At 51.9% G+C, this 14276-nt stretch overlaps 1 protein-coding gene across 8 annotated transcripts in view; it reads right to left on the reverse strand.

Annotated features, from left to right (window-relative positions):
* Positions 1-1694: 1694 nt before the first annotated feature.
* Positions 1695-14276, reverse strand: part of ARHGAP32 (Rho GTPase activating protein 32) — a 259498-nt gene continuing 246916 nt past the window's right edge. For all 8 annotated transcript variants that reach the window (XM_080366610.1, XM_080366612.1, XM_080366613.1 and 5 more), the window contains 5 exons: positions 13718-13863; positions 12447-12521; positions 11069-11926; positions 9505-10412; positions 1695-8581 (listed from right to left, as the gene is read on the reverse strand). In XM_080366610.1, coding sequence (XP_080222736.1) covers positions 6329-8581; positions 9505-10412; positions 11069-11926; positions 12447-12521; positions 13718-13863 — 4240 coding nt within the window. In that variant the 3' untranslated portion in view covers positions 1695-6328. The remainder of the gene's footprint in view (positions 8582-9504; positions 10413-11068; positions 11927-12446; positions 12522-13717; positions 13864-14276) is intronic.

Here is a 14276-nt window from a genome sequence, read left to right on the forward strand (position 1 = left end):
AAAGCCTTGTTGCAGCCAGCTAGTTAGTTTGTGCTGCAGCAGGTGGGCACTGTGAAATGCTCTTGGCATCACTTGTGCACGGAATCCTCTTTTGATGTGTGGCAAAACACCCACCTGGTAACTTCTGTGCTCGCTGCAGTCGTCAGCAGAGCGTTGCACGAGGCCACCACCGCTGTTGGAGCGGTTCAGGCCAAACCAAGCTGGGGAGGTGGCGTGTCAGCTCTTGGGAGTGCTCCCCTGGGGCAAAGGGTCCACAGCCCCGCTGTTCCCAACCATTGTCCCAAGACCTAACGCTGGCAAAAGGACAATGGTCAATTAACGTCCTGTGTGGATTCATGTCCTGTGCGGAAACTCTGCTGAACTGCCGCAAAGACTTCAGCAAAGATGTGAGTTTGTCTGTTGGGCTTCAGAAAAGTCGAGTTCCGTTTGCCGAGTCACCCTCGTTGTATTCCGCCGTTGGCCTCAAGGCCAGCTTTGGTGTCAGCATCGTTAACAGACGCCTTCACTGGGCAAGGATGAGTGGGGGTGGAAACCGAGCATGGGGGGCTCTGGGGGGGCTCCTACGTGGGCAATTGCTGCTCTGATTCGTATTGTCATCTGGATGTGGCAAGGGTGTCTCTGGTGGTGCTCAGCAGAGGAAAAGCTTGCTGCTTTTCATGCATCAACGCGATGGAGCTGCAATGTAGCGCGGGCACCTGGTTTGCATGGCGGCCCGTGCAAGGGCCCCCATCCTGCCTGTGCTGCTGTGGGGGCCACGCGGGGGTTCCCAAGAACGGAGCAGGGGTGGGCTGCTGGCCTTGCTGGGGGGGGCTCCCGTACAAGACACAAGTGTCCGGCGGGAGAGGCTGGATGTGTAGCAGCACGTACGTTGGATTAGTAAGCAGACCGGCATCGGAAAGTGAGGACTTGGGGCGGGCGAGGCAGAGGTTTCGCAGGTAGCCCCAATGTAAGGCAAGCTCGGCAGCCGCTCCGTGCTCATGCAGCCTCCCGGGCATGGGGGGTGATGCCCCCGCGCCGGCCGTGTCCTACGGGCTCAGTGGGGGGTTGGGGGGGGGCTGGCCTGGCCTCTGGGGAAAGGAGCGTCGGGTTTATTCCTGGCAGCAGTTCTAAAGGGCGTAACATTTACTGGATGAGAAGACTCTTGGAAGTCCTTCTCACAAAGTTAAACCCATATGAAATTAGCTTCCTTTATCATCCTTTCGCTGTTAATTAACTATGAACCATATTGCTGTGGTGCCTGGAATCCCTGCTGGGCAGCTCCGAGGGCCGAGGTGGCCCGCGCCATCTGTCAGGACCAACTTACTCTGCCTCGTGCCTTCTGTGCAAGCGCCAAGTTGTTCCTCCTTGCACTGTCACGCTGGGTGAGAGGAAAGGGAGACTAAAAATGCCCAGGCTGGGTCGTTTTTTGTTAGGAAGCCGTCATGGCCACAGGTGTAACTCAACAGATAAGCAGTGGCACGGGCTCAAGGTGAGCGATTTTGCAATAGCCTCGGTGTATGAATACAGTCACCTCCTCCAGAAACCTGCCGCATCCCCCCATGGCCCTAAACTGGCTTTTCCCGTGTTTTTTAAAATACGCTCTTGATTAACGAGGCAGAGGCAAGAACACACACAAACACAACAGGATAGTTTTTTTTTTTTAACCTGGCTTGATTAATGCTGTCCAGTTGCACATCTGAGTGTGAGCTCAGTGGGACTGTTGCTTTTGTTTAATACCACAAGACACCTCAGTCTGGATTGTTGCATTACAGTACAAATAAAAAACAGAAACAAAACCACATCTGCATCATACAAGGTGAGAAGAATATGAGAATTCTAAATATTTACAGAGAAGGGCAAGTGGGGAAACCACAAAAAATATTTACATAAAAATACATGAGCTTGTCGGCATATACATTTTACACCAGTTCACAAAAAAAGACACTATATAAATTAAAGTGAAGGGAACTCCAAAGGTAACCCAAGACTTTCTGGGATGTTTCTCTCATGCGGCTCAGGGAAAGAAAAATCAAGTCTTCTACAGCAGGAAAATGAACTGCAAAACAACCCTTTTCTCCCCCCTCCCCCCCCCCCCACCTCCCTCCCCCCCCAACTGGACGAGGCAAGACTCTGCACACAAAGGTATTAATTATGTTGTATGTCTGTTTAAACCAGACCATGCCTTTCAACATCGGGTCTCTGTAGCACAAGGCTCTGGGAAAAAAAAAAAAAAAAAGAGTTGCATGCCTAAGCCGCCTGTAACGAAAGTAAAACGGTTTCTCATCCAGATTTCCTGACACGTAACACATCACATCAGTCAATGCCCTGTCAATGCACGGATGAATGGCAGAGTACACGTGAGGTTCTGTCCCTGCCTGGGGTTAAAGAGGAACAGTGTGTTTTCAAGTTGGTTTTGGTTTTGTGTAGCAACTTACTACCACTGTGCAATCCTTACTGCCCCCGCCCTCCCCCCCCCCTCCCCCCTTCAAATGATGAGCACAAAATGAGGATCTCTGGAAAGACATAGGCACAAAGTTGTTTTGTCATATATGCATATAGATTTTACCTGATAAAGACTTCTTAAAAATCAGAAATTAATGCTTTACTTAAGACTTCGTAGGGGCTAGGTCCTCATTGCTCACCTGCCATCGGCACTCCCCCTCGCCGGGGAAGGTCTCCTGGGGGCGGCACACCACGCTCCAAAGCAGAGGTGAAAATCCAGAGTTGGCGCTACCCGTCCCTAACGCTTGCATGAGCCTCAGCTGAAACCTTCGGGAGCGGCAACTGAAGATGTAGCTAGCTGGCGGCAAGGACAGGGCAGCGATTTAAGAACACAGCTGCTTGTCTCGCTGGAGATAGTTAGGCGGTAAATTAATCTGAGCAGATCTGGGCTTGCAAGAGAGTATTACTTGCGTCGCCGTCCCCTTGCTCTCTCCCGTGTCTCTGCTAGGGTGCCAGGAACTGACCTACCGACTTACCTCAGACCATCCACCTCACCGAGACCCCTGGCGTAACCCCCCCCTCGCTCCGATGCACGACGCCCTTCTTAATTTCAGCTATGAATTTTGCAAAGGTACAGCTGGATGTTTGGGTTTATTGTGAACGTAAAGGATGTAAAACTCTTCCTAAGGACCATCAGATCAACTGGAGTGCAAGAGCAGAACTGCATAGTTCACTATATGGCTTTGCGCGGGGGGATGCGGGGGGACGGCCGGGTGGTACCAGATGTTTAAGCCGTGCGCGGTAGCGACACTAAAGACCGGAGCATACTCTGGGAAAAGCTGGTGCCCTAACCTTGCTTTGAGTTTTTGTACTTGTGGCTCAACACTGATGTACGGAAATTAGTTTGGGTTCTCCAAGAGCTTCCAGCCCGTGAAGCGCACACTGCTGTGGCTGCGTGCAGAGGGGTGGGGGGTGGCTGGGCGGTAAGTTTTCCGCTGTCTTTTTTTTTTTTTTTATTATTATTTTTTAATGGAGACCTCCTTGTTCTCAAGAGGAAGGCTGTTCAGAGCAGCCATCCAGGCGCATGGGTGTGCACTTCTAGAAGCCCTTTTGGAAAGGTGCCGAACGCTTTTGTTTCCCACGGATGAGAGGGTGCTCAGCACCTGGCACTTCATCAGTGCAGCGAGCTGTGGGGCCCAGGCTCGGGCAGGAGTAGCACAAGACTGTAAGGAACAGGAATTGTCCAGGGATGGCACTTGATCTCTAGAGGGAGACGGCGGCTTTGAGCAGGAAAATCCAGAGAGGCGTTTACCAGCAGTGGGAGCTGGGTTCAGCCCCCTCGGCAGGATAGTCCTGGTTAACGTAAGGCCAAAACGGAGGTGAGGGGAGCTGCGGCAGGAGAGGGGGAGTTAAGGCTTTCATGGAGAGAGAGGTCTGACCTACAGCTCTCGCTACCTGAATCCCAAAGAGCCTGAACCAAACGCGTTGTCCCTGCTTCAACTGGAGACCTCGGCAGGTAACTGGCAGCTGTGGGGAGACTGTGCTACAGCGGTGAGGACCAGCACCAGCCCTGACACAGCTCACACCGCCGCGGAGCGAGCACCGCCTGCATCTGGGCTGCCTTGGCGAGCTCGCACCAAGGCACCCGGGCAGCTCAGCCTTTCCTAGGGAGCCAGCTAGCAGTGGGGACAGGGCGGCCCGCAGCGTGGCTCACCTAATGGCCCCTTCCACGCGATTTTGTTAGTTTTTCCTAAGAGAAAACATTACAAAAACCATTCCCTCACAAAAAAAACCTAAACAACCCAACCCCTCTACCTGGTAATTACTCACAAGGAGACTGTGGGAACCTGGATCACAGTGCTGATTTTTTTTTCTTCTTTTTTTTTCTTTCTTTTTTTTTTTTTTTCTTTCTAACTGCCAGATTTATTTCCGTAACATGTAAGAACAACTCTTCTAAACAAAATGCTTAAAACAACAGCATTGCACAATAAAATAGGACCATAAGGTAGTGTTATCGAAAACAGCCCCAGACAAGGCTACAAGATTAAAAGAAGCAAATAGCTAAAGACTAGTTAGCTACTAGAAGCAGGTTTTCTTTATGCTTTAAAAGCCCCGAAATAGCTGTGAAAATTTTGTTCCAAACAACCATCTAAGCTCCCTTTAACAGCTGTGTGCTAACTGCAGGACCTCCAGGTTTTTAATAAAACATTATATAGAGATTCAAAACGGGTAGAGAAGTTCTTTAACCACACGGAACAGGAATGGCCTTGGAACTTAATCAGTGACCATTTAAAAACTCCTAAATCTCAAGTATTGCTTGCAAGCCCTGTCTAATGAAATGGATGTGCTTTATTTATAAGGTGGGGTTGTACCGAGTCCTGGGAAGTCTGAGATGCTGCCTGGCTTCTTTTAAAATATGGAAAGCTTTTAAATACCTAGGACAACGTTATTAGCGTATTAGAGAGTGCACTGGCCTTCTGTCCCTACTGCTAACTGAATACGGTAGGAGCTACACTTGCGGTACGGGAGGCAATAGTAAGTCACAGCGCACAGACAGCACGTAACTATTCTGTGTGTGCCACAACGTCACAGGGCTCCCCTGGCCAACACGGAACTTACAGGTTACAGAAAGCTGTGTCCTGTAGACCTCCGGTTTAAGGTCAACAGGAGCATTCCCTGATCTAAGAGCTGCAGGATCTGGCCCAGGGCAAATAATAGCTGGTCATGCAGATAACTCGGCACTTACACAGTCATTCCCAGCTGGTAAGTTAGGCTCCAATTTACAAGCTGGACATAATGCTATAGAGATCTTTTTCTGATTTTTATAGTGGTTTTTTGTTTGGTGTTTTTTTCTTTTTTTTTTTTTTCCTTTTTTTTTTTTTTTTTTTTTTTTTTTTGGTAGAGAGATGATACTGTCTGGCCAGCCACAATGTGGTATTAAATCATCTGGACTGTAGATAGCCTAGCAGTAAAGAGGAATTGGCATGAGATGGGTGTGCTGTTCCCAACGGTGTGTGCACGGTTTGGTGTGTTTTTGTGTTCATTTCTTTTGGTATGAGAAATGCAAACCTGCCCTACTTGGCTTCCACAGCTGGCCTCTGCTTACAATAGAGAAATTGAAAGTAATTTGATTTCTTGTAGTCAGAAGCACCCTTGTTAAACAAGCCATTTATAAAGCGTGTTGTATTTTGAACTTTGGCTTCAGAGCCTATTCCACAGGCTTGAAGTCACAACAGGCTCCCACCCGCTTCAAAGCGATTGAAGCGGCTCCGCTATGCCTAAGCAGTAATTTTCAAGGGAGGGGCAGGACCTCTGCATTTATCAAGAAGAAAATACTTGGGAAGTTCCACCCCCCCCCCCCCCCCCCCCCCCCGGCCTTTAGCCCACTCTTGCCGTGTAACCTCAGAGGGGGCAGAAGAGTGGTTCTCGCAAGGCGTGTCAGGGAGCCCCTTTCTTGGGAGCTAGCAGTGGGGAGGGCAGCTCACTACACACGGGGCTCGCGGGGAAACAGCTGCATGCACAGTCCGTCGTGCACAGGACCGTGGAGGCGCGGTGAGGAAGCGGTGGTAACTGCCAATGTCAAAATCCATGGAAGGAAAAGCTTTTCCTTCGCTCCCTGCCCCAACAGCATCTCTTTCAGCTCTGCCCGGCCTCTCTGGCAACGTCTGTGTGCCAACAGCCTGCCCTATCGTTCCAGTTGTCTCAAAACTACATGAAAAAGCTATATTTCTACTACATAAAAACAGTGAGTGGGAGGCTGGTCGGGGTGGGGCTGAAGGTGGGTTTGCTTTGCTCATCGGGGCAGGGGCGGGGGTATTTTTTTTTTTTTCCGTCACTGAAAAAATAAAACAGTCCGCTGTCCAGCAGAGGCTGCTTAGACTCTATCCCTCCTTCCCCCCACGCCAGCTCACTCAACATGGACCTCTGTTTCAGGCCTCTGCAAACACAGCTCCGTCGGGAGGAAGGCTCCCTGGCCGAGGGCCGTGGCGTAAGTTCTACTGTGCACATGGGTAAAACTGGGGGGCGCAAACCCCCCTCCTCCAACATAGCCCCCTCTTTGGTGCTGAGGCATGGTATGGTAATCCTCCAAATTATCGTACTGGGACACCACAGTCATAGTGCTTTGGCGTTTCCCCAGGGTTTGGTATGGGTAGAGGAGGGCAGAGTCCCTCTCCATGGTTTCGGGGTGCTGCATTCTGAGGCTGTGGCTCCGTTCGGGCTTGGGCGGCGGCGCCATGGGCGAGGTGGCGTGCTCCTCTTCCTTATAGCAGTCTCTGGAGTGTTTCTCCACGGATGTGCTCGGTCTGGCTCGAGACCTCTCCAAGTCTGGCCTGTCCTCCGCCAGCCTCACCTCCTTGTGGTTCAGTCTCAGGGTCTCCTGGTTCGCCGGGATGTACTTGCTGCCCGAGTGTTGGTAACCGATGGGCTCCGAGGGCTCTGGGCCACCTTTGGGCCTGTAGTCGGGATAAGGGGGCCCGTTTTTGGATTCGGAAGGCTGCCTATGGCTTGCTTCCTGCTGCAAGTGCGTCCTGTGTTCGCTCGTGTTGCAGCCGGGCTCGTGCATCTTCCTGTTCCGGACGCTGCTCTGCTTCTGGGGGAGGGACGGCTTCTCCGACTGCCCGTTCCCGTAGGCGCCGTGGTAGTGGGCTCTGTCCAGCTCTGCCTCAGGGTGCTGCATGTAGTAACGCTCGTCCCCCTCGGGCGTAGCCGCTTTGGCTGGGTACCTCCCCTCCTTCCCTTCTGCCACGGTGAGGAGGCCAGTTTTCCCAGGATCTGATTTGCTGCGCAAGTGAATTACATCCAGTCCTCCCAGTTCCTCCTGCAGCAGTGGGGCCACGTTATCGTACTGGGACATCACTGGCCCTTTCACTTTCTGGCGCGTGCGGCTCTCCCGGCGAATAGACTGCATGCGGTACTTCTCCATGTCCTCGAGGTCCCACGACACATACATGTGCTTGATGTCCGGTGCAGGAGGCACGTCTCTGCTGACGAAGCTGTGCTCTTTGCCTGCGAGGTGGCCGATGAGGCCACCCCGAGGGTAGGCGGACAAGCTGGGGTAGCGGTACAGGCCTTTGCTCTGCAGCCGCGAGGCGTAGGATGCAAAGTCTCGGCTGGGCAGGGGGTGGAAGGGCCTGACCCGCACGGTGCTGTAGGGGTCCAGGTCATAAAAGCTCCCATCGGCAGTGGTGTAGTAAGAGGAGCCAGAAGAGCTGGAGTAAGGACTGTAGCGGTAATGTACCCGCCCGTTCTCAAAGTAAGGCTGCAGCTGAGTTACGTGGTAGTCGGAGTGGGGCTGATATGGCTTGTACTGGTAGAGGGGCCGCGGGCAGTACACCGGCTCATCGTCTGGAGGTACCTCGGTCCGTGAAATGGGAACGGAGCGGATAGCGGAGGCGGCGGGGGTGGGGACGTGCAGCGACTGAACCCTTCGGATAGTGGGGTAGGGTGGAGCGTCCTCGGCATAGCTGGCGTTACGCAGGCCCGTTGGGCTCACGGAGGACACAAACTCTGTCCGGCTGCGAGGCTTGGAGTGGAGAGCCGAGGTGCTCTTCCCTTGGTTCGTGTAGGTGTTGTAGCGGGTGCCTGCAGAAGTGGGTGTCTCTGACCGAGGAGGGAAGGCTTGGTGCTGGTCGGGCTTGCCATGGTAGGAGATGTGAGGAGGAACGCTCTCAGGCCTGTACTGATGGATGGAAGCCGGCTTGTGATGCAGGTAGCCGTCCGGCCCAGGGGGCTCAGGGATGCTCTCTGGCTTGGGGTGCGGCACGTACACAGACTGCAGGGAAGCGTGCTTGGGTGGGGGAGGCGGTGGTGGTGGCAGCAGGGCTTCCTCCACGGAGGAGGCCAGCATGGAGGAGGACAGGAAGGTGTGATAATTGGAGTTGTTGATGGCATCCGTGTTGTTTGAGTGCATGGCGGCAGCAATTTTGCTCTCCAGTGTTCTCACAGGTGGGACAGGGGGTGTAAAGCTGTAGGAGGAGTGAGTAGGGACAGACTCGGACCGCAGGTGCAGTGGGGGGGCCCTCGTGGTCTCCCGAGGCTTCTCCAAATGGCTCTGGTGGCCCGCGGGCACAGAAGAAGAGCAGCGGGTGGTAGAACTGCTTTCTGAGACAAAACCAGGCGTGGGCTCAGGTGGCTTTTCAGGTGCGGTTGTGCCCCATACCTGTAGGGAAGAAACCAGCAGAAGTTAGAGGCAAGTGTCTTTTTGCCCCTCCTATTCTGCAGGTAAAATATCACCCACGGATCAGTTCAATTTCGGTTCTTCTGTGCCTGGTTTCTGCTTGCCGTGCAGAGCCACGGCTGCTCGCTGTAGACGAGATGTGAAGGTTCCCTTTCCCAGCAAGGGCAGCGCGGCGCCTCTGGGAGATTTCGGGACCCATCACAAAACGGGGCGCTCTGCAAATGTCAAACTAGGGACACGGGAGGAGGTGGCTGTCTCTATAGCAGCAGCTTAACGTTTTTACACAGCATCCACAGTGTTTTATGAGGTGGTCTGCTTATCAACATACTTCTCCTAATGAAAATGTACCTGGATTTAAGCTCCTCACACCCTGGTGAGCAGATCAAGTAGCGTAATACAGCAGAAATCCCTTCCTTAAGTGTGGCTACAGTGGTCGAGACAGCCTGCAGGTGTTTCATGGGTGGGTTGGATTTCTGAGTGAATGCTTCCATGTCTACCTGTCACACAAGGAACCTGACCTGCTTTATCAGAGAGGATGGTGGAAGAGAGTGTTGTCAGCCTCAGTGAAGAGAGGATGCAAAAATCCTTACCCGTTTCTGAGCACTTCTAAACTAGCATTCCCTGTATCGGTCACCCCAGCAGACAACTAACTCCTTAAAACTTCCCCCTTTAAAGCACGGGGAGCAGGTATACTGGGATGTTTCCCAACTTGCGTTCGCTTAGGAAACCGCGCCGATTTCCTGTAGGGCCGCGTCTGTGCAGTACACGGGTAATTCCCAGTAACCCGTGAATCCCCTGCCTCTTGCCACTGGGATTTGGAATGACTGTCCCAGCGCTCAGCCTCCTACAGTTACACGTCAGCTGTGCTTGCCGTACGTGCGAGGCTGGGGGACGTGTCCACGTACCTGACTGGAACTACTCGATGCTTTGGCGGAGGCCGCTGGCACCTGTCCCATTGCTGACTGGTGATCCTGCCTCTGCGCTGGGGCAGGCTGGCTGGTGGCGGGTGGGCGCTGCGCGGCTGTGACGGCGACGTCGGCCTGCGTCGTGGCTGGGCCCGCCGGCCCATGGCTCGGCTCGGCTGCTGTTGTCGGGATGGTTGTTAAATACGGCATTGAGGCCGGGGTGCTTTTCTCCCCAGCAGTTACGGCAGGAGGAGACTGAAGTTTGTCATCAGCTGTGCAGACAGGGATGTGGTGCCTGTCCCCAGCCATGCATGCACGGAGGTGGGGCTTATCTACAGACAGGTCTGTTGTGGGTGGTTCCCAGTCAGGCAGTGCACCTGGAGTAGGGTGGGGGGGGTGCTCCCAGTCCCCGGCATGGGAGGGGAAGTGATCTTTGTCCCCCAGTTTACCAGGATGGAAGCTGGACTGCTCCTGCTCTGCATCTCTGCTACCAGGCATGTCCCCAGGCATGCCAGTGTGGAGAGGTGGGGGGTCCTGGTTTCCAGGTGCACCTGGTGGGTGGTTCTGCTCCCCGGGTGTGCTGCTACCTTGGAAATCCTGCTCTACTGGTGCACCGGTCTGGAAGTGGAGTCGGCTCTCGGGCAGACCAGTGTACAGGTGGAGCTTGTCTGGAGCACCAGCAGAGAGATGGAGCTTTTCTAGAGCTGTGCCAGCTTCAGTCTCTCCATAATTTGTGCTTTCAGAATGAGCATCTCCTGGCCTTTTCTGAGACTGAGCGGATGCTTGCTGTGCGGACTCGGCTAACGCTAGGGCTAGCATGCGCGCTGCATTTTTCGGAGGAGGAGGAGGGATAAGAGACACAGAACTGACGGGAACAGGATCCTGGGGGGAGTCGAGGGCAACTGCTCCTAATGGGGGGAAAATCGAGAGAGAGAGTGATTTTATGTTACCCAATAAGGAGAGTGACCTAACCTTAATGACTATTATAGAAAAATAGATGCTCTCCACACTTTCACAGTGGCAGTTCCTTCTGATGTGAAACACTCTATCTTCTGTCTCACATGCAAACGCTGCTCAATAGCACAGCAGTTCATCACAAAAAGGAAAAAAACACAAGAGATTGTCTAAAGGCTCCTCTTGCATTTCTAGAGAGGTAGGAAGTAGGTAGCAGAGAATGAGATACCCTTACACAATTTTGATCATAAGGTTTTAGGCGAAAAGGTCCCTCCTTCAAGTGTTGGCAGATTTTTAATTTAAAAAAGAAAAGTCTTAGATGGTCTATTGGCTGAAATGATTTAGAAGAACATGCTATAGATTTTCACGTATGACAGGATGGGGGAAAAAAAAAAGTGGTATACAAGGTATTATGGAAAATTATCCGAGATTTGTGTGATGTAGGGAGAAGGCGGAGGTTAAGACCTTACTGATCTGCACAGCCCTGCAAGACACTTGTGACCAGAACTGACGGGCAATCCCCTCTCCTAAAAGGCACGCAGAGGAGGATGTTTCTGAGAGCAGGTCCCCTTTGGAACTTAAAGAAAGAATGGAGGAAAATGCACTGTACCTGGCTGTGTGTGTCCAGTGGGTACAGTCTTATTCTGACTGCTTGACATTGGTCTCTCCCCTTCTTCTGGCAACTCTGGTTTGCCAGCAGCCACTAGCTGGGCATGCTGTAGCTCTTGGTGGGCTCCTTCCCCTGCTCCTGTTTCACTGTTTTTCAGGGGCAAGGACATCTGGGTGGGGGACCTGTTTGGGATTTCAGTGGTGCCAACCCCTTTGCTCCAGTTGGAAGCAGAGGAGTTTCGGGACGTGATGGGCACTCCTCCAATCGCTTCCGACATGCGGCTGGGCAGTGCGAAGGAGACGGGTTCCGACACAGTCAGCGGCGGCGACTTGATGGGCTTTCGCCCCATCTTGGGTGAGAAGGCGTGGGGTTTGCAGGCCTTCTCCTCGGTTGGGCTCAGGTCCAGAGTAAAGAAGGGACTCATCTTCTCTTGGAAAGGGGAGACTGGCTCAGAGCTCGTGGCACTGCCTGGGGTCTGGGACTGGCTGCCTGATTCTAAATCCTTCTTTAGCAGGCTTGGCTTCTCCTTATTTATGCCAACTGACTCCAGCAGGGAGGTACTGCTGTCCAGGCACTCGGACTCTGCTTGGGGCGGGCTGCACTGGAAAGACATTGGGTCAAAATCCAAGCTGGCGACTCCGATATCCGGTGGGCTCAGGTCAACATCTTCAGCAGACCGAGGAGAAATCAGGGCAGGAACGTGAATGAGCCCCTCGTCCCCATCACTGTCATTGTCGTGGGGAAGGTTGTCGTAAGAATTGCAGCGGTTCATGTTTCCTAAGAGCTCTCCGTTGAAGGAAGCAGACAACGCATCACTACTGGACCTAGGTCTTCTGGGTCGAAACAGTTTAGACTCCCCTAGGAACGAGTAGATACACACGGGTTAGTGTCAAAATCTTCCTGTCTAGGGGGTGGTGGTTCAGTGCTGGGCTTAAAGTATCTTAAGGCAGTGCGCAAAACTCTCACCTGGTGAACTCTAAGCACAAAAGTATTGTAGTTAGTGGAAACGGTTTATTATGTTTGCTCAAACTCTTCTACAGCAGTTGTCAGGTCTGATTTAGTCTGAAACTAAGCCGCGTGCACAAGCAAAACTGGTTTAAGTGCGCTACAGACCTGAGGCTTTCTCAGAAAGCACGTTCCTTCCCGATGCTGGCTACACAAAAGCAAGGGGTTTGCTTTTTCTGCCTTGGAAGGAAAACAAAGACATGAAGAGCATTTCCATCTGTGCTGGACAGAAGTAAGCTGCTTCGTTAATTAGCAAGTCCAGCTTTTACTAGAGGGGTGAAAGACCTGCCCTGTTGAATGTCTGCAGTCAGTAACGTCAAACTGCCTTTTTGAATCCGTGCGCGTTACAAGTGCAGGCACAATTTTGTCTTACCATCAACAGCATGCAGAGAGGTAAGCGATTCTTCGCTTTTAGCTGAGCGAAGAGTCCCACTGTCTCCTCGTCCACCTAGGGGAATGCAAGCGAGACAGTGAAGAGCTGAGTTATAGAAATGGCTTGTATTTGGTTAGGTGGTGGCAGGAAAAACACAAAAGGGTTTCTAGCAACAGTACGACTGTCCTGAGAGTACCAGCTGTGCTTTTTGTGTCTTGAGGTTGGGTTTTTTTAGTTTGGCTTTTACTGTAAAGCCCTTAAAGAAAACCTTTATCTGGTTCCACTGTTTTGGACTCCGTTGCTGTCCAGGACAGGTGCCGTCCTGTTTTGTGCGGGAGACTGGCCTGCAGAGGTCCCCTTCGACCCATGAGCCTATGCTACCAGGCAAGAGGCAATTACGAGAGAGTGAGCTGGCTTTTGATGCTCATTTTACAGACTGGGGAAATGTAACCAACCAAAACAGTAACTGCTGCAGATGACAGGTCGGGAGACAACTTCCCACATCATCCTGCTACAGACTCTGTCTGGGTGTACCTGTGACAGTTGGTTGGCTCCTGCCAGCTAACAAAAACCCTTAAAAATGGCGAAGAAAGTAACATTTACACAACCTGTTTTACGAGCGCTAAACAAGTACGACTTAAGTGCTCCAGGGAGACAGTCTTAAAGGGCATTCACATAATGTGCTGGTTATACTGAAGACTATGAGGGTTATAATTTGAAAATGACACCAGTGAGAAGATGGGATAAAAGCCCTCACTGGCTCGTGTTTAGGGATGTGTGGTGTGCTTTACCGCAAAAAACCGTATTGTTGCCGTTTTAAAATTTGGAAAGAGACAGTAACCTATACAGGGCAAGGGCTGAGAAATCAGTCTACATGCACTGGATGCGGCTACAAATGGTTGTTGGACACCTCCTCTAGTTACACTAGTACAGCTTTTGGGGTGAATGTGTTTGTGGACAAGTGTCTTTACCTAGTTTAAGTGTGCATCTTTTGAGAACAGCAAAGGGATCCAGCACCATATTCTTATTTCACCAGAAGAATGTCAGAAGGAATTGCTGTCTTTCAAAAGCCACTCTGAGAAACACGTTAGTGGTGTGTGCTCTAGCCTGTTTGGTTCTCGAGCTAATGTGAGAGAGTTTCAGGAAAGACAGCAGTTAACTGAAGGTGCCATGCGTGGCTCGAACGCTAGAAGGCGGTAGAAGCACGCTGTAAACATGAATTCGGCACTGCCGAAACCCCAGGTTTTTGGAAGCTGGATTTGCACCCTTACCTGCCAGGGCTATGGCTTTCATTTCTGAGGGCTCACTGGGATTGCGCTGTAGTTTGCGTTTGGACACGGATGATGACTTTCCCAGGTTGAAGAAGGAACGCCAACTGCCAACTGGTGATTTCTTCATCTTGCTGGGCGGTCTTTTTCTGGAGTGAGAAAATAGAACAAATTATTGGAGGGGGAAGCTGGTTGTTATTAGCATTATCTGGCTATGCTGAAACAAGGCGTAGAAACTCTGTCTCTTCCAAATAGCTGGGGATGTCTTCATTCTTGTAGCTCAGCCCTGAAGTCTCGCTTGGTAAATTCCACCGAACTATGCAAAGCAGGTGCAATGCAGGTGAGCCAAGGCTCCGTACTTTACTGTACAGCAGTAAGGGAGGGCTTTTATGTACCTGGCAGATGCACCAGTGCTCTGAGGAACTGCGCAGCCATAAAAGGTATTCAAAAGCATCTCTTGCTCACGCTGTAAAAATCACATTCACCTCCTCCCACTACCAGATTTAATTCCTAGTGTCATTGAGTCTGCCCAACTGCTCCACTTCGAAGGGAACCTGGATTT

This window comes from Falco punctatus (assembly GCF_963210335.1).
Source record: "Falco punctatus genome assembly, chromosome: 16".
Taxonomy (NCBI): domain Eukaryota; kingdom Metazoa; phylum Chordata; class Aves; order Falconiformes; family Falconidae; genus Falco; species Falco punctatus.